Source organism: Maniola hyperantus, chromosome 19 (assembly GCF_902806685.2).
Source record: "Maniola hyperantus chromosome 19, iAphHyp1.2, whole genome shotgun sequence".
In the NCBI taxonomy this organism is placed as follows: domain Eukaryota; kingdom Metazoa; phylum Arthropoda; class Insecta; order Lepidoptera; family Nymphalidae; genus Maniola; species Maniola hyperantus.
The window spans coordinates 11,495,134-11,515,783 of NC_048554.1; the positions used below are offsets into that span (position 1 = coordinate 11,495,134).

At 38.5% G+C, this 20,650-nt stretch overlaps 2 protein-coding genes across 3 annotated transcripts; both read left to right on the forward strand.

Annotated features, from left to right (window-relative positions):
- The first annotated feature begins 496 nt into the window (after positions 1 to 496).
- On the forward strand, positions 497 to 7,767 carry MAGE. Its single transcript, XM_034979117.2, has 5 exons — positions 497 to 1,022; positions 1,625 to 1,805; positions 2,222 to 2,334; positions 3,189 to 3,284; positions 7,612 to 7,767. The coding sequence occupies exons 1-5, from the start codon at positions 813 to 815 to the stop codon at positions 7,684 to 7,686; spliced, it is 675 nt and encodes a 224-aa protein (XP_034835008.1). The 5' UTR covers positions 497 to 812; the 3' UTR covers positions 7,687 to 7,767.
- A 136-nt stretch (positions 7,768 to 7,903) lies between these two features.
- LOC117991016 (SET and MYND domain-containing protein 4-like) lies at positions 7,904 to 12,889 on the forward strand. 2 transcript variants are annotated; one of them, XM_069505076.1, is made up of 4 exons: positions 8,959 to 8,985; positions 9,061 to 9,152; positions 9,246 to 10,651; positions 11,555 to 12,889. In XM_069505076.1, the coding sequence occupies exons 3-4, from the start codon at positions 9,270 to 9,272 to the stop codon at positions 11,913 to 11,915; spliced, it is 1,743 nt and encodes a 580-aa protein (XP_069361177.1). In that variant the 5' UTR covers positions 8,959 to 8,985; positions 9,061 to 9,152; positions 9,246 to 9,269; the 3' UTR covers positions 11,916 to 12,889. The 2 variants fall into 2 exon arrangements, with proteins under 2 accessions (XP_034834431.2, XP_069361177.1); XM_034978540.2 differs by having other exon boundaries at positions 7,904 to 9,152.
- The last annotated feature ends 7,761 nt before the right edge of the window (positions 12,890 to 20,650 follow it).

Here is a 20,650-nt window from a genome sequence, read left to right on the forward strand (position 1 = left end):
TGAATGTAACCAACTGTCAATGTCAAATTTGCTGTGCTTCCACTTACGATTTTGGTTTACCCTTTGTATGAATTCTCCCTTTTCCCTAATTTTTTTTAGTGAGTACTAAAAAAAATTAGGGAACAGGGATCATTTAGGGCATTAACAATTTTATTATTTCACGTTAATTATATTAATTATTATGTTATTATTCCGTAATACAGAAGGAAAATTTTCTTTCTTCTATTACCAACCTTTTCTTGCCCTTTTGTTCATAAATGTAAAATATTACGAAATTTAGATTGGGTTACCCAAAGTTTGCCCCATATTATCCTAAATCCCTGACAACATAAAAAAAGAAGTAAGCCGTAACCAATATAAGTCGTTTCGTCTTAAAATAGGGCGAAATTCCTAAGAGTGGAAACACTGCAACTGTCAACTGGAAAAAAGCATAGAGTAAAGACAAGACCATAGTGTAATAATCTATGAATGTTATTTTCTAAGTTGGCAATACATTTGATTTATTTTGACATTTTGATTTTTGGTCAAATAATTTTGAATTTGTTTTGTCGTGGTATTTGGTGGTATTTTAAAATCAAAAGTTTCAAAACCTGTGCTACTATTTTATAAATAATTTGTGTTAGATAGTCTAATATTTCTGCGTGTTTCATGCACTGCTGCAGTGCCGACTCGTATTGTGTAGTGAAGTGTAGTTGACACATACTTTACAACAAACCAAAGTAATACAAATTGTTGGTGAAAAAGTGTAAAGTACCTGCTAAAAATAAGACGTATTAACACAAATATATACTATTTGATTTGATTATAAAACAATGAGTCAACGCAGGACCATAAACAGATCTCAGTCGGAAAACACCTGTCCCGCAGAAGCTGTGAACGAATGTGTGAAGTTCCTGGTTTGCCGCGAGGGTAGCAAGAAGCCGATAAGGCAGGCAGATATTGAGAAGCATCTCACCGACGTTTTACAGACGCCAGTGAACAAAAAACTTGTTATTGAGAATGCTAACAAAGTTTTGAAAAGTGTAAGTTTACCTTTTTATTCAACACTGTAAAGATGCCCGCTATAAGTCTTTGCTCTCGCGGGATAAAAAGTTCCCTTTTTTTAATCAGAAACAGGGAATTCACTTTTTTCTTTGGGACCTGTACAGTCCCAAAAAAAAAGTGAATTCCCTGTTTCTGATACATTGTGATCACTGCCAATTTTAGAGTTCCGCTCCAACTCAGGTCTTCAGGCACAGCAGCACTTTCCTGATTGGAATTAAAGTAATTTCCTTGGTGTGCATGATGTGTTTCCCTCATCACTGAGGCAGATATTGCCCTGCTCAGGGCTATATCTGCCTCAGTGTCTGCCTGCCTGTGTGTTAATTTGGGGTATAAGCTATCTACATTCCAAATTTCAGGCAAATCAGTTCAGTCATTATGATGTGAAGGAGTAAGAAACAGCTTTTCCTTATATAGATTTGGATAACGATTAGGACTAGCTCATGCCTGGCACGCCTTGCAGTAGGACTTGTGTGTCATCCATTGTACTATGTCAAAAACCACCCTACAAGTCCCTACTTTTACTGTACAAAGCTGCAACTCCATCCAATTATTATTTATCATGATCTTATTTAAATTTCAGGTCTACGGCTACAAACTAGTCCAGCTGAAGGGCAAAGGCATACAGTACATAATGGTGCTAAGTGAAACATTGCCAAGCACCTGTGAACACCTACCGTCCACATACCCGGAGCCAAGTCATCGCAAGCTCTTGATAGCTGCCCTGACTCATATATTCATGTCTGGTGGGACCATCAAAGATAGTGAGTTTTGTTAACAGATTATAAAACCATAATTTATGGAAACTGTAAGGACACAGACACTACCAAAACTTATTAATGAACTCTAATGTACTGATTATATTATTACTTAGAGCTCAAGAATATTCAAAAGTTATTTGTAGGAATGATAGTTGATGAGGTTGATTGATGACCTTTCATAACAAAATTACACAATTGATTTTAGACTCCTTTACATTTAAAAATATCTATTAAAAGTATGCTCCTACTACACCATATTACACAATCAAAGATTGTTTTAATGATAAAAGAGTGTTGATTTGACTTGCAGATAGCTCCAGCAATGTGCTGAGCAGCAATTTTATACATACATTCTAAAAATATTCAAACCCGTAAACTGTAAACAGAACAAATCAAGTAAACTTTGTTTTTTTTCCCAGCCGATATGTGGAACTTCCTAGACAAGACAAAGTTATTGCAGGAACATGATATGGAGGGCAGAAAAATCCTTACACACACATTCCCAAAACAGCTCTACTTGGAATATAATAAAGTATGTTGTAAAAGCTATCTAATATCCTGTAAAAGTACTTGGAATGTTTAAAAAATATATTAGCCATGTTAATCATGACTAATTCATTCTCTTTTCCTCTCCAACTAAAGCTTATGCTAGAATAACAATACCTTGTTAGAGCAAGTTAGGTGTATAGAAAAGTTCTGAAGAGTGATAAAGACAAAAACACAGTTTTTTTGGTCTTTGTCGTAGTTTAGCTTGTTGGGCACAGTTACCATCTGTGCCCAACAAACCTCTGTGATAATAATTTATGCGAATATTACGAGTTTTTATTTAGTTTTCTGTTTTAAATTTAGTATCGATAGTGTGTAGAATCCATTTATGGTGCATTGCTGTGTAATCGACTGTAAAAGTTGTAGTGAACGCAAATTATGAAACAACCTTTCATACGTAAGTATGAATTCTTTTGTTGTTTTGTCCCTTTGGGGTATACTCGTCTGACAAGTCTCCTTGATTCTTAGTCTGTGTGGGTAGGACAATGGGGATCCACACTACCAATTTATCTCAACAGGTGGCGCATAAGCGAACTGGCCATGGAAGTAGTATCATCTGTGGAACTGGCTATACTGAGCTGTTAAACGCCATAATTAAAAAAAATTACATGTAAACTTACGAAACCTTCATATTCGAAATTATGAAGATGACAGCTTGCATTGACCGGACCTCTTGTGGCGCCCTTGAGATTATTTTCGCCTGTGGATCCCCATAGTGCAATTATTGTTTTAGAAACATTAGTTTTTGGAAATTCCAAAGTTTCTTGGTGATAACTCAAAAAATATTTTTTACACCTCACAGTTTTTGAGTTAAAAGATGGCTGAATATTATCATTACAGGTTGGCACCAATGAGCATCCTAGATTCGAGTTCAGCTGGGGACAGAGAGCAGATGAGGAGTTACCAAAAGAATTTATTTTAAATAAAATGGCTCAAGTAAGACTTTCATTTATTTATTACTTACTTATACCCTATCCGCCGAATGAAGTTAATATAGCTCTATCTCTACCTAAACCCATACAAAAACAGAGAGTGCTATACAACTTCATTCCGCAGATAAGTTAGTATACAATGAACCAAAAGCTTAATTTGCTATAATCCGCTGAAACAGGTTGAATCTGTATGCTGCATGTTGCACCTTACAATCGACAATTGCTACATCTCCTGAGGATGCTCCAGTGTCGGGGCGAAACGTGCGTCGTGTTTTGGGATTTGTGTGGTGCTGTGTGGTGGTATTGCTTGCCTGGTTTTTTCCTGCATGTTTAGCAGTGGGAGGGCGGGCGGTGCATTTCGCATGCTGCATGTTGCACCATACAGATTCGACCTGTTTCAGCAGATTATAGCAAATTAAGCTTTTGGTTCATTGTATATCATGGACTTCTGCAAAGTAAAGCCTGCTTCTATACAAGATAAGATAGTATAGTGCTCTCCCTGTTATGTATTCAAAGAAATGATAGAGCCAGACAGAGAGAGCACTGTATTAAATTCATTAAGCGGATAGGGTACATAGATTATGCTCGCAACTTTGTAAATTAATTTTAAAAACTAAGGTTTTATTTTCTGAAAATAAAAACGATCAATAGCTAAAAAACGGGCGAAAAGTTAGTCGGTTTCTTTCGCCCAAAAGAAAAGTTTCAACTAACTGACGGATTCACTTATCAACGCCTAGCCCTTTTTAGGGTTCCGTACCTCAAAAGGAAAAACGGAACCCTTATAGGATCACTTTGTTGTCTGTCCGTCTGTCTGTCAAGAAACCTACAGGGTACTTCCCGTTGACCTAGAATCATGAAATTTGGCAGGTAGGTAGATCTTATAGCTGACATTTGGGAAAAAATCTGAAAACCGTGAATTTGTGGTTACATCACACAATAAAAAAATAAAGCTGACTTCCTTTCATTATATTCAGCGATTGCAACCACGGACTGGACTCCGATGTATGAGTTAGACTTGGATAATAGTTTAAGTTATTTTTATCATACTATTAATTCTATTATCGATGACTGCGTTCCAAAAAAAAAAGCGAAGTCCGGCTACCCCGAGGTACGTTTATCCCGAGTGGTACACGGTTGAAATAATTCGCAACATAAAATTAAAAGCTGACCTTCACCGACGATATAAGGCGAGCAAATCGTCCAACGATTACGAAGCGTTCGCTCAGTGTAGGGCAAATGTAAAACGCATGATAGCTCGTGCGCAAGAAGACTATGAGCAGCGGGCTCAAAATGAGCTCTCTAGGGACCCATTGTCGTTCTGGAATTACACTAAGTCGAAAAGAGGTTCTAGAGGTCCGCAAAAAATTTTAAAAGATGGGGTCTTGTTAAGTGCTGAGCAATGCGCTTTCGAGTTTGCGAACTATTTTCAGTCAGTCTATAGGACAGAGCGAGCCGATCTGAATGTGAGCGCGGCGATAGCGGCAGCGGGGGGAGAGAATGGAGCGGCGCGTGTCCACCTGGACCGTCTGTCTATTGATGAAGTGAGACAGGCGCTTAAACAACTTAAGCCCAAGAAGTCTGCGGGGCCGGATGGTATACCTCCTTACATTCTTAGAGATTGCCGGTCAGTGCTAGCGGAACCGTTACTGTATATATATAACCAGTGTCTGAATGCAGCCGTGTTTCCCGACACTTGGAAGATAACTCGGGTTGTTCCAGTACCGAAAGGAGGATCTGGGACACAGTTGGACGGATACAGGCCAGTCGCCGTGTTGTCGACTCCTGCAAAAGTTTTGGAGTCGGCTATTCACAAGAGCATATACAAGCAGGTAAGCGCGCAGCTCTCGGACGCTCAGCATGGGTTCCGCCCGGCAAGAAGCACGACTAGCAATCTCCTTAGCTACATGTCCAGTGTTGTGCCAGCGGTTGACAGGGGGAGCCAGACTGATGCTGCTTACTTCGATTTTCGAAAAGCCTTCGATCTAGTCGATAATGATGTCTTGCTTAAAAAGTTAGCAGGCGTCGGGTTCACCCCACATTTATTATATTTTTTTGCCAGTTACATGAGGGACAGGCAACAATATGTCGAATACAGAGGGCATAAGTCCCAACCGTATTGCACAAGATCCGGGGTAAGTCAGGGCAGCAACTTGGGACCTTTGCAGTTTATCATAATGATAAATGATCTGCCGAGAGTAGTCAGGGAAGCAAAATGCTTGCTATTTGCGGACGACCTCAAGCTCTCTGTAGGAGTGACCGAAAAGGCTGACTGTGCAAGGCTGCAGAGGGATATCGACAGAGTGGTAAGATGGAGCGAGGATAACCTCTTGCAGTTCAATATCTCAAAGTGTGCAGTCATCAGTTTTTCTCGTTCACATGCTCCAATCCTAAATCAATATAAAATCAACGGGATGCCAATGTCGAGGGTTGTAGAGGTAAGGGACTTGGGGGTTAGTCTGAACACTGAGCTAACGTTTCGTTCTCATATAATTAAATGTTGTAAAAAAGCATATCGAAATTTAGGCTTTATACTTCGCACGGTTCGCGGTTTTAGTAATATGAAGGCTGTCGTTGCCTTATACAATGCGCTTGTAAGAAGCCAATTAGAAGGTAATGCAGTCATCTGGGCTCCTCATGAAACCAAATATTGTATGATGTTGGAGAGGGTACAGAACAAGTTTGTCAGGTACTTGTATATGAGGCTGTATGGGGTATATCCATATTATCCTCTAATGTACCCAACATTGTTTGTTCTAGGGATGGTAGGATATAACGAGCTGAGGGTAAGGAGGGAACTTGCGCTCGTTACATATATCTTCAAGATATTGAGAGGGAAGGTTTGCGATGCAGACATATTGGCGCAGGTTAGTCTGTGTGCCCCGGAGAGGTACGTGGAGCGGAGACGCCGGCCGCCGCTGCTGGCCGTGCCGTACGGGCGTACCAACTTGCTCAGGCAGGCGCCGCTGACGCGCGCACTCCGCACCCTTAACTTAATAGCCGAAATAATAGATATTTTTTGTTGCTCTCTGACTGAGCTCACAAGGATAGCAATGTGGATTATAAGTTATTCATAAGATAGCCGTTAAGTAGTAGATTAATAATTTTATTATCGTTGTAAATAATTTATTTTTTAATTTTAAGTATAATTGTTAATAGGTATAAGATAGATTAGAGTGCACTGTCGCATTAGGACTACCCTGTAAGGACAGTGCACATTATGGTATAATAATAAATAATAATAATAATAATAATAAAATTGAATTGTGGTCATGAACTAATAATTAGTATTTTCAATTTTCTAAGTAAGATAACTATATCAAGTGGGGTATCATATGAAAGGTCATCACCTGTGCATTCTAAAACAGATTTTTATTTATTTTTATGTATCATAGTTTTTGAATTATCCTGCAAAATGTCGAAAAAATACGACTGTAGTACGGAACCCTCATTGCGCGAGCCTGACTCGCACTTTGCCGCTTTTATTTTTCTAGGAGGAGGAAAAATCCCTAACGGACTGCTGTCTGTCGACAGGGTGTGTCCGACTTGCACGGACTAAAAGAACCTCCCCTCTGCGAGATCAGCACGGAACCGTATTACATTCATTCGTGCTGACCCTCTGGTTGCTCTCTCTCCTTCTTTTCTTGCTTTTCTCTGTCCTCCCTTCTCATCATTGTGGCCCTTAGCATCTGACCGTATACCCTATACCCTAGAACTTAGAAAGCTCAAATTTCCACAGACGTTCCCTCTATAATCTAGACAAGGAGTAAGGGCGGTTTCAGACTAGCGTTTTATACGCGCGTATGAGCTCGTTTTTGGAAGCGCATGTAGGCGCGTATAGGCGCGCCTTTTGGCACACGCTCAACTCGTACGAGCGTTGACGCACTTCTAAGCTCGTATAAGCGCGAGCCGCGAGAGACACCATCCATCTTCTTCATTCTGGGCTGGTTTCCGCACTTAAACGTTTCCGTCTTTTGTGCATCCATGTTGATACTGACAACACCACCGATTCGAGCGAACACGCCGAAATATGCCCGTATACGCGAGTCCGGTTTTTTGAAGCGCGTATGCTGAATCGACCGTATACGCGCAAAAAAATACACTAGTCTGAAACCGCCCTAAGATCGGAGTTTCCGAAATTTCCACGGGATCATTATCCCCGGGATAGATCTATCTATCCCGGGTGTACTCACGTGTCTAGTCGACGTTAGCCCGACTAGTTTCGAACCCATCCGGGGGCCTTTTTCAAAGGATTTATATTTTCGTCGAGCAAAGCCACGGGCGAGTCCTGTACATTGTCTTTGCTGATGATACTGAGTATATTTTGTTTTCAGGCATTTGATAAGGAGCCAAGTTACTGGAGGGAACAGTTCAAAAGTACACAAGAAAACGACATTGAACTCCAGTAAATGTTATTAGTCATAGTAATGTTTTATATGTAGATTGTTGTTATTTTTGTATTAAAAATTTAAATAAAGCAGAGATGAATATTTTCGTTTATTATTAACTAGGTGATGCCCGCGACTTCGCGTGGATAAAGGTTTTTAAAAATCCCGAGGTAATTCGCGAAAAGGGAATTGATGCATAGAATATTATGTTTTTCTTCTCGAGTCGACGGTCACCTCGAACACGGGCAGCCCAAGAATCCGCATCCGCTATATTTCGGTCGGTAGCCTCGTGCAGCTCCTCGTTCCTTAAACAGCTTATAAGAAAAAACGACTTCCAAAATCACTACTAAGTAAAAAATAACTTGTTTCTAGTTTCAACACGTGTAGGTAACTGTATGTATGAAGTCGGGCGAGCATAAAAGAAACTAGAAATCAAAGCGTGTAGCTCGCCCGACTTCAACATACACACCTACACGTGTAGAAACTAGAAACAAAAGTTAATTTTTACTTTGTAGTGGTTTTGGAAGTCGGTTTTTCTAATATTTTTTTTTATATTTGCCGGCTCTTAGAACGTAGTGGTTACATACTCTTCGGTTCCGATTCTCTCACCATCATATTATGTCCAGATATGCAACTAGCGTGGCCCCCTCAGTCCCTCTCGCTCAAGCAGAGGTACTTACTTGTGAAATGTTATTCCGTCTATTTTACGTTCGCTTCGGCTATTGTACTGCAACCCACCATTGCACAATAACTTCAAACCAAAAAACAACAAAACGAATCAATTTTTTATTTACAATACTTGAGTCAACATAAGCTCACTTCACGTTGTTTGCCAAATACTCACGTACAAATACATTTTGGCAAACAAAAAAAAGTGGGCACGGTGATAAGGACAAAACATAATCATTTTGTCACGTTCTAATAAGAGCTTAAATGCATTTAGCTATCTCGCTCTAACAGGAAGTGTCACAATAGGGCTACTTCTTTAGGCTACCTGTATCTGTGATAACAATTTATACTTGGAATTTATATGTACCTACCTATGCCGCCAAGTTTCTGGTTCAGCCGCCAAGCCACTGACGAGACGGACCATAGAGTAGAATTATATTTTTTTTCTGGTCGTTGATTATATTCATAGAGCCTTTTATTTCTGGTCGGTGTTCATAGAGTGGGATGATTATAATATTAGCGATAAAACGTAGGTACCTAGGTACCTAGTGATTATCTTTTATTTCTGGTCGGTGGTGATTATATTCTCTTTGACGGTGTCTTTGATTAGCGCAAATGTACTCTGTGGATTAGCGACGACGACCACCAAAAGTAGGTACTTTCTTATTTATTTACGTTACTTTTGTTTTCTTTATATTGTCTTTATGCAAAGAAATTCACTTTCAGCCTTTTATTTCTGGTCGGTGCTTTCAGCCGCGTAACGTACCCTCCGGTAGGAGAAAATAGTGTTCTGTGAACGTACCTGTGGAACGTACCAGGTAAGCAGTACCTATACTTGCATGTAAATGAATGTAAGTCTTCTTTTGGTCTATTAGAGAATTATGTATTTTAATTTAACTTTTGCATTTTAGGATACTTATAAAAAGTTATTAAGAATGTTTACACTCTCTAATTTTCGAGACTCCCACTTGAAGGCCCAATATGAAGATAAAATTTTTGATGCCCTGGCTGAAGACGACATGTCGGAGGCCGTGATGACACTATTGCGTATTATGAAGAAAGACAATGACTACAACACGCTTTTCTTTCATACTGGATTCTCAAATCGTAAAACCAAAGAGAATTCCACATCAAAACGTAACGAGGGCAATGATGCTTACAGAAATGGCTTCTACCAAAGAGCATTGGCATTATACAATGAAGCCCTATTATTCGCCCCGAACGGCTCTAAAGAAATGGTACTAGCATATAGCAACAGATCTGCTCTGTTCCACAAGCTGGAAGCGTGGTCTGCTTGCCACAATGACATCAACAGAGTTTTTTTAATGGGCTGCCCGAGTGAGATCAAAGAAAAGTTAACTAAAAGACAGAATGATGCATTGCCACACCTTGGTAGGGAAGGTTTTTTGAAAGACATAATGTGTCATTCTGCTGAAAGATGTATTGATCGCAACACCATGAGATGTAACACTCAAATACCGTGTGCAAGTTCTGATATTAAAGTTGTTACTTCGACAGCGATGCCCAAAGTGGTCGCCGCCACAAACATAAAAGTCGGGGCTGTTTTAGCATCAGAACGAGCCTATGTGAGCTACACTGAGGATTTAAATGCGCCATTCTCGTGTCATTTTTGTCAAAAGAAGCATCTGAATCTAATACCGTGTGATGGTTGCTGCTATGCGCTGTTCTGTGATGAAGAATGCAAAAATAAATGCATGAAGGAATACCATGAATATGAATGCAAAATCATGGGAATCTTGTGGGAATTTGATGAAATTCCAAATTTAACGATTAAAGCATGTTTGAAACTACAAAAGTCATGCAAATCATGGGATGAATTTATCACTGCATCTCACAATATGGGCAGCGGTAGGATCAAGTCTGGTTCCATCTCAGAAATATACGACACCAATAATAAGTACTCAGTTTTGTGTTGCAAAGATGATAAGACGTTTGTTTATGGAGTTCTTTATAATATGAGTATTGTTGCTGCTATATTTTTACATAGCCTTGAAGATCAAATCCCTTCATTTTTTCCAAAAGGTGCTGATAAAAGACAAGAAGCCATGCGAGCTATGGCCAGAATTATGATGTTCATATCTGTATACCAAACACCTCGTCACATAATTCAGGGTCAGAAAAACTTAAGAGTGGATCACAGTAGCTACAGTACAGAAAATTTTGGATTGTTCTCTTTTATTTCTAAGCTGAAGAAATCCTGCAATCCAAATTCAGTTATAGCTAATAATAACAACACATTAGTGCTGATAGCTATCCGTCCTATTAGAAACGGGGAGGAATTGACTGTTCCATTTTTGTAAGTACTCGTGACTATTAACAATCCATACTAGTAATCGATATTAATTTTGTTAGCTTATTGAACTTCATTTGGTGAATTGGACCGATATCGCGCGATCTGTGGCGGGGCAGCCATCTTGAATTGATTTGTATAAATACGGTTGGAAGGTTTTTAGGTATTACCTAGCTGATGCCCACGACATTTGCTTGGATTTAGGTTATTAAAAGTCAAGTTTAGCGTGCATCATGCACTATATATGAGGTTGCCTGGTAGAGATCGCTAATTAGCGATAAGGCCGCCTTTTGTGTCTTCCTTCTGTCTGTGTTTTTTATTCTTTAATGTAATCCTTCTTGTGGTTGTGCAAATAAAGTGTATTTATTATTATTATTATATACAGTGTATGGCTATCAGCGATATAGTCAAGTTTACTGTAGGCCTATTCCGGAAAACCTGCATCAATCATATCAGTTGCTACTGTTGTGATTGGCTGAATTTAAGGCATTCTTGTTGCAAGAATGCATTGTAGCCAATAGTGAGAGAGTGTCGGCCAATCAGGTGATGGCGATCATTACACTGTAGCTGTCATTCCATGAAATTTGGCGGGTAGGTAGGTCTTGTAGCACAAGTAAAGGAAAACCATTTTGTGGTTACATCATAAAAAAATTAAAATGTGTTCATGAACAATTAATTAGTATTTTTGAATGAATGAAAATGAATGAATGAAAGTACCTACCTGTACATTCTAAAACAAGTTTTAATTTATTTTTATGCTTAATAGTTTTTGATATATCGTTATTTATTTACATCACAAAAAATATATTAAAAACTTAATTTTTGTACGATAGTATGGAACCATTCGTGTGTGAGTCGGACTTGCACCTGACCGATTTTTTTTATTATCATGAGTATAATTTGTTACAGATGGCACAGATATGATGATGATTCACCAGACTCCCACCTGAGAAACCTCAAAACATTTATGTATCTCGGAACAGTTTGCGGGTGCCGCAGATGCAATTCTGATTCTCAAGTGAAAAACCACGGAGAACATTTATCAAAGTTCCAAAAGAAGTTTTTCTCCAAACTGGACTTGAAAGCATTGGAATCAAGACTGGGCCATGTGGAAGTAACCAAAATTTACCAAATGTTGTTGAAAGCTTTAACGATTCTGTATGATGTGCCAAATTCAGAGGAATACATTGCAGTATACAAACTTTGGCGTAAATGTGTTTCCTTCTTTGAAATTGTGTGTAGTGATAACAATATTCTTGACATTGTCTAGAATTTGTTTTGATGGTATAAACTACAGTGCGACAAGGCTATCTTGGCGCGTGGCGAAAATCGAAACTAACGTTGCCGTCAAGTGTCCCCTTTGTTCTTGTTTGAATATTCTTAATCTTTGTTCTCCAACAGCGCCCCCCTGTCAATGTCATTCAAGTGCCAAGAGAGCCTTGTCGCACTGTAAATCCAGTGAAATATTAGTCATGTAAGAAGGAGATTCCGCGTCGTCGACGGTTCGGGATTCGGACGATGTGATTGAAAGACAATGTTGTGTGAAGACACTATAGTAAGCGGCAGAAAATAATGTACATCGGCCTTTAGAATGACATTTCGGCTTTGTAGAGTGTTGTCTCTGTCACTCATACCTATATGACCTTTTTACAGAGACAAATCCGCTATCTCCTTCCAAAGGTCGATGTACATTATTTTCTGCCGCTTGCTGTACGTTTAGTGATAAGAGAGTTGTGGTGTCTCTCTTAATGCGATCTGTGATTTGCCAACCTACAGTTAGCGCCATCTAGTTTTCACTTAGCAAGTTTGTTCAATTATTTTCTTTGTAGTGTTACAGTTTATAATATAATATCGAAGGCTTCATGACAAAAAGGTGTATATGCCATAACAAAAATGCCGTTTGTCATAGAACAAAACAAGCTCGATAATAATTTGGTTTAGGTCTAATGTTTACCTAGCTCCAAATATCAGCCTTATATTAGCTAGTTTTGATTACATTCACATTTTTTGTCCCTTCTGTAGAACTGCAGTTGTCTATGCTTAAACTTTTTTGTTATAAAACTCTCGATAATTCACTGACAAAAAGTCACATGTTAATATAGTTCGGGACAGGTCGACATGGCAATCGGAGTTGGGACGCCCCGCACAGCGCCTGCGCTAATCCAATGCGGGACAGCTAGGTGACGTGCGAGGTGTCCCCCCCACCTGTAACCCGATTTGCCATCTCGACCTGTCGCGTACTATACCTTCATTGCATTTGGGGTGTTTTTGATTTTTTATTATTCTGTTGTTTAGCTAAAAAGTCCATACATTTATAATTTGTATTAACCAAGCACGAAGCAGTGCGTAAACTTCGCCTGTTGCCTCACGCTTGCCCCAAATTCGAACTATTATAATAGGACATACATATTTTAGCGATTAAACATACATACTTACGCAAAATACATAACGCATACGCAATCTACAAAACTTTTTGAAATACATACGCAATCTACAAAACTTTTTGAAATACATACGCAATCTACAAAACTTTTTGAATCGTCATAAACGGTATGTTTTAATTTTTCCACATAAAACTTACTGAAACAATACAGAAGGAAGATAATATTTTAAGAGACGTGTTAAATCAAACAATAGTTTTGTTATTTTACTTAATCTTTAATTTATCTTCAATTTTCGTAAAACTAAGTTCGTGCGGTTTGGATCTGTTTTGCATTATGTATTTCCATTATAATTATTTTTACTATTTTGTAAGTTTAATTATATTATTTTATAAGTTTAATGGTAAAAAAGGCTGTGATAATAATTGATCTGTTGTAAACTGATATTAAGTGCCTTTGATATTTTGGATAATAATTACATTTAACTACATTAGGTACATTTAAAACAACTTAAGTTTGTAGTTTTTTCATAATTATTTCTCTTGATCTCTGCATCGCCATAATTCTCATTGCTGATGGTCGTCACCAGGGGTGTTACGGATATTCGCATCCGCAAATGCGGAACATTAGCATTAATTCAGACATCGCATCAATTATTGCGGAGATTTTACGGATGCGGATTCATATTTGCAACAAGCTAACAACCTGTAAAGAACATTGGCGGGACCAGTGGCGCGTGCCTCGCGCGTCTTTGCTAGTTGATATCTTCATTCGCTAACCGACCAATCAAAAAGTGTGCAATGGTACCCAACATGGGTGTAAGGATATTCGCATCCGCATTCGCCAATTCGGAACATTCGCATTAATTCAGAAATCCGCATCCGCGGATGTAAACTTCTAATAATCCGCATCCGCGGATGTTAAAATATTGGCATCCGCAACAAGCCTGGTGGTCACCTCTTTTTTCTATTAATCGCTAGTTAAGAAAGGTGTTATTTGCATAATAAGCTGGTGTTCCCAAATCCTGATTTTCTTTTAAAAAAAGGTTTTAGTTTAAGGGGAAAGGAACTGTCAAATCGCGAAAATGCTGTAAATTTGAAGAAAAAGATTTTCTTTCCTAAAGCATTAATAGCTATTAAATACATGTAATAAAAAACTTCAATTTGTGAAGATCATAATGACCTATATCACATTTATTCAAATTATCCCGTTTTTTGAAGAATTGATGTTGAAAACATTGCTATGATCAACTTGTTTTGTTGTTTTTTTCTTTAACGGCTAAACGTGTTAAATTCAAACCATCACAAAACAATATGTTTAGGTTATCTTATCATTTTAAATTATTGGTTTTAAACTAAATGTTTTTCATTTCTTAAATAATCTAAAACGAACGGAAATTATTCATTTTCTTGCAGGCGCTAAATCCTGTCAGTAGCCTTTTGGCTTTCATGGCGGGCGGAGCTGCGCGCATCCATTTCTTCGTAAAATTACGCTATAAACTTATTATTTTTGAATGAAAGTTGTGTTTATATGTACTGGTAATGGTTGAATAATAAAATAGGGATTTATTTATCTCAAAATGTAGCCTGCTCACTACTCAAATTTATTTTAAAATTATCGTAGTATTACGTAATAGTTGTGAGGTTGTCATAGATTATGTTGACAGACAGTAATATTTTCTAAGTAAGTATTATACCTATGTGTCAGATCCATATTTGAGTTTCATTTCATTTAATTTCATTTCATTTCAAGTGGCAATGAGCGCTCGTAATTCGAAAAGCCAATATATATTTACAAAATACGATCCCAATTCCCAAGGTTCTGGAATGGCGACCTCGCACCTGAAAGCGCAGCGTTAGAAGACCCCCTCTAGGTGGACAGACGAATCAAACGAGTCACAGGGAGCCGCTCGATTCAGGCGGTGAAAGACTGTGCCATGAGGAAGACCTTATTAGAGACCTATGTCCAACAGTGGACGTCTGTCGGTTGATGATGATGATGATGATGATGATTATGCGTTTCTTCTTCTTCTTCAATTTTGAAAAAAAAAATTTGAAAGCATCTGGCATAACCTGTTAACTTGAAGCCTTAATAATAATTATTAAGGCTATTTCAAATTAAATTGATATTTAAAACTAGATGATGCCCGCGACTTCGTCCGCGTGGATTTGGGTTTTTTAAAATCCCCTGGGAACTCTTGCGAGATAAAAAGTAGCCTAAGTAGCCTTCTCTGGGATATAAGCTGACTCTGTACTAAATTTCATCAAAATCGGTTAAACTGTTGGGCCGTGAAAAGCTAGCAGACAGACAGACAGACACACTTTCGCATTTATACTATTAGTATGGATTATAAGAAAAAGATTTATTGCCTCTCAGCCCTCTGAGAGACGTTAGGTTAAGTGAACACGAATTATGACAGTTCTGTGTTCTAGCGTAAGCTTTAGGTCTTCTGATAGCGTCAACAGTGACATTTCGGCTGCCTAAAATCCAAACCCTGTAAACGACATCAGACGAGATCGCAGGGAGATAATTTAATTTATTTTATTTTAAGACTAAGTATTTTCAGTAGATTTTCTAGTAGTTAGACTTTGTTAAATAATGCAGAAAAAACATTATTGTATGCAAAGTATTTTCCTTGCAAACATTTAACATGTACCTATAGTACGTGACAGGTCGAGATGGCAATCGGGGTGGGGACGTCACCCGCGCTATCACGCACCGGGTTAGCGTGGGGGCTGTGCGGGTGTGCGGGCCTTATACCCCGATTTCCATCTGTCATTTTCTCATCATTCATCTCGCGTACTATAGAGCTTATTGCCTTTCCTATTCTTACTTTTAATGCATTATTAAACGTCTTTACTGTTTTGATTTGGATTTTAGATCATGGGTTATGTTTTTAAAATGGTCACAGCGACTTACTAGGCTTTGAATTGGTTTTCTCATTGTATAAGGTGCACTTACTATATATAGCCTGCGACAGGTTGAGAGGGTAATCGGGATATGGCAAGGGGACGCGCCGTACACCCGCACGTCATAAGGCGCACGACTGCACCGGGTTAGCGCAGGAGCTGTGCGGGTATACGAGGCGTTCCCTCCCCGATTACCATTTTTTCAACCTGTCGCGTACTGTAGGTTTAGACTTTAGAGGTATCAAAATTTCTGTTATATGGAAAACCAGAGGATGCCCGCGACTTCGTCTGCGTGGATTTAGGTTTTTAAAATCCTGTGGGAACTCTTTGATTTTCCGAGATAAAAAGTAGCCTATGTCCTTCCCCGGGATGCAAGCTATCGCTGTACCAAATTTCGTCAAAATTGGTTGAACGGATGGGCCGTGAAAGGCTAGCAGACAGACAGACAGACAGACAGACGGACGGACAGACAGACACACTTTCGCATTTATAATATTAAGTAGGTATGGAGTATAGATAATTATGGATGTGGAAGTATAGATTTTAATGCTGTTTTCCTTACAATAATGGGAGATACTATTGAAGTAAGAATTATGACATAAGATATCGATTTTTCAAAAAATGTCATTTACTGGGTTTCGATATGGGGCGGTCGGTTTAATCAGGTTCTAGGGTAAAAGACTCAAGTGAATAAACAAATCACAGGTTTTTACCATAAATAAAAACTACCAGGAATTAAACCAGCTGATACAAATTTTTATGAATAAGAGTTTTTAAGGGTTTCCGTACCATAATCGTAAAAACCAGCCAAGTGCGAATCAGACTCGCGCACTAAGGGTTCCGTACTTCAATCGTATTTTATCGACATTTTGCACGATAAATCAAAAACTACTTACTCTATCTCGTTCAAACCAATTTTCGGTGAAAGCAAACTTTCATGGTAATATCATCATATTTTTTTTTTGTTTTATCATTCTAGTATTTTAGAAGTAACAGGGACACACACACACACACACATTTTACCACTTTGGAAGTGTCGCGCAAACTATTCAGTTTGGAAAAAAATTATATTAGAAACTTCAATTTCATTTTTAAAGACCTATCCATAGATACCCCACACGTATGGGTTTGATGAAAAAAAATTATTCAGTTTCAGTTCTAAGCATGGGGAACCCCCAAAATTTACTGTTTTTTTCTATTTTTGTGTGAAAATCTTAGTGCGGTTCACAGCATACGTCTACTTACCAAGTTTCAACAGTATAGCTCCTATAGTTTCGTAAAAAAGTGGCTGTGACATACGGACGGATAGACAGACAGACATGACGAATCTATAAGGGTTCCGTTTTTTGCCATTTGGCTACGGAACCCTAAAAATAGAACCCTTATGGTTCGATTTGCTCCGTCCTTCCGTCTGTTTGTCTATCACAGTCGATTATTTCCGTAAGAGTCGGTTCCCACTTGTCGGTTGTCGGACCCGGATTTTAATCGGATGTTCCAGTGGCAGAACATTTTATATGATGCACGCTTGACTAAAACCGATTTTGTGTTGGCGCCGACAAGAAATGTCGGGTGTTTTGCCAGCCCTCTACGTTCGGAATAAAATCGTGTCGGATTTTGCTCGCCTATGAGTAAGTATGACGCTGTTTACAAAGGTCCTAAGTCCTAAGTGACTTATAAACTACTAGGTGATGCCTGCGACTTCGTCCGCGTAGAATTAGGTTTTTTAAAAATCAATCGTCAACTGTAGGTGTTACAATTGACGGTATACGACAAACATTTACTACTTTTGCCTCTATTCTCTCTCTCCCTCAGTCGAGTTTTTTTTTTGTTTTTTGATCTTTAATATATAGAAGGAAAACGTGACTGACTGACTGACTGACTGACTGACTGACTGATCTATCAATGCACAGCTCAAACTAATGGACGGATCGGGCTGAAATTTGGCATGCTGATAGCTATTACGACTACGACGACGATAGGTATATACCTATCGTCGTCGTAGTCGAGTAATATATATATATATATATATATATATATATATATATATATATATATTACTAATATGGATTGTATATATATTGATATTTATAATAGATATGTATATGTATGATAGTTATGTATGTATTACTGAAATAGTTAGGTACTTATTAATTAATTATATTATATTGTTTTATACTACTTCATTTTTCTGTATTGCGTGTAAGTACTATCCAACACACCTAGTTTCTCCTTTCACCAAAGGTTGCCTGGTAGATTGCTGTGAGCAATAAGGCCGCCTTTGCATACAATTTTTTTTTCGTTTTAGTTGCTTTGTCATGTTATGTAATATTTTTTGTGTGCAATAAAGTATTTCTATCTATCTACGACGTAGGCATCCGCTAAGAAAGGATTTTTTGAAAATTCAACTCCTAAGGGGGTGAAATAGGTGTTTGAAATTTATGTAGTCTACGCGGACGTAGTCGCGAGCATAAGCTAGTAGCTAGTATAAATTCTATTTGTGAAACTTGTCATCAGCTTCAATTTTCTTCTGTTCTTATCAATTTACTTTTCCAATTAGCTGTAAGTTTTCCTGTTAAATAAAAAAATATAAGTATAACAATAATTAATACCGCGCATTATTTTTGCTCTTTTTGATTATTAAATAATTTATGACTATAATATAGATACACAAAATAATAAAAAAATACTAAATGATGCCCGCGATTTCGTGGGCGTGGATTTAGGCTTTTTGAAAATCCCGTGGGAACTCTCTAATTTTACGGGTTAAAAATTAGCCTTAGCAGACAGACAGATACACTTTCGCATTTAGTAACCAACTTCCAAAAAGGAGATGGTTCTCAATTCGGCCCGTTTTTTTAAATGTATGTACACCGATTTTTTCGAGGTTTCGTATTCGTTCATTTCCTGGAGTCCTTTACCCTAGTACGTTAAAGTACTAAAAGTGCGTGTTAGTAATTAGTATCAGCTGATCAAATGTCAATAAATTGCGCCAAAACCAAACGCCAAAACAAAAATTGCTAGTTTCAAGGTGAAACGGCAACTGTCATTAGCGAATCCAATTCCCTTAAGTAGGGATTCCATTTAGGTCTATCTACCTATTTAAGAATTTAGTACAGTACTACCACTTTTAATAGTTGCGCCGATGTACCTGCGCAGAAATCTAATTTTTGAATGGCGCGAGAATATCTCTGCCAATCATAGCGCGCGTCCGTCCGCTATTGGTTGTTGCCTACGCCACAGAATATGTAGTAAGTTCTACTTACGTTTTTTTTTTTTTTTTTTTTTAATAGATATAGCGAGCAAGCGAGCAGGCGGGTCACCTGATGTTAAGTGATTACCGCCGCCCATGAACATTTGCAGCACCAGAGGAGCCGCCGATGCGTTGCCGGCCTTTTAGGAATTTGTTGGTCCGCCCCTTGAATAACCCCATGTTATAATCTAGTGGGAACACCGCCGATGGGAGTTGGTTCCACAGTTCTATACATTTGCGAATTGCGTGCGCTTGCTCGTGACGATAGAAACAGATTGGTCCGACACGCATAGGTACAGTACGCGGCCGAAAGTAATGTACATCGACCTTTGGAAGGAGATAGCAAATTTGTATAGCACTGTCATACAGGTATGAGTGACAGAGACAACGCTCTACAAAGCCGAAATGTCGTTCTAAAGGGCGATTTACATTACTTTCGGCTGCGTACTGTTCATCGCAATGTGCATGTATACGACGCGACGTAACCACAATTATAGTAGCCGGCAGAAAATATTGTACCTTTGAGGATTTCAGCTTAGTAGAGCGTTGCCTCTGTCACTCCTACCTTTGTGACGTTTTGTCGGTCTCAACTCTTAACGACAGAGACAACGCTCTACGAAACCGCTATCTCTTTCTCAAGGTTGATGTGCAATGTTTCCTGTCGGGTACTGTGGTAAAGTTATTGCTACCTAGTACCTAACTATTTGAAGAAATTGTATGTTTTAACGGTTGTTCTACTTCGAATAAACATGTGAAGTGATTGCTAATATTCAGAGTTATTTAACATTTCCTTATTATCATCATTGTCACTGCAGTGTGTAAACCAAGCCTGTATCTGTCCTACGACTCCTTTTTTAGCGTTCCGTACCTCAAAAGGAAAAAAGGAACGCTTATAGGATCACTTCATTGTTTGCCTGTCAAGAAACCTGTAGGGTACTTCCCGACATTGATGTAGAATCATGAAATTTGGCACGTGCTCTTATAGCATATGTAAGAGGTATATCCGAAAACCATGAATTTGTGGTCACAATACAAAAAAATTAAAATGTGTTCATAAAAACAAATACAATTATAGTATTTTCAAAGTAAGATTAATATACGAAATGCGGCATCATAATATGAAAGGGCTTTACCTGTAGGTACATTCTAAAACAGATTTTTATGCATAAAAAAACTACGACTAATATGGAACCCTCGGTGCAAGAGTCTGACTCGTACTTGGCCAGTTTTTTTATGGCCTTACCAATGATCCTGAAATTGGACTTATGTGGACTCCAAGAATCCTAATGCTGGAATGGTTGGAAGGAGTGAGGGAAGTGCTCTGAAAGAGAAGAGGTAAGGTAAACGAGGTCCTCTTGACGATAAACGCGCAAACTTGTGTTTTTGTTGTGCACCCCTTTCTGACACTTTACCTAAGCCTCAGACCTAAGCAGTTGGTTGAGTTCGTAAAACCTGCATCAATCAA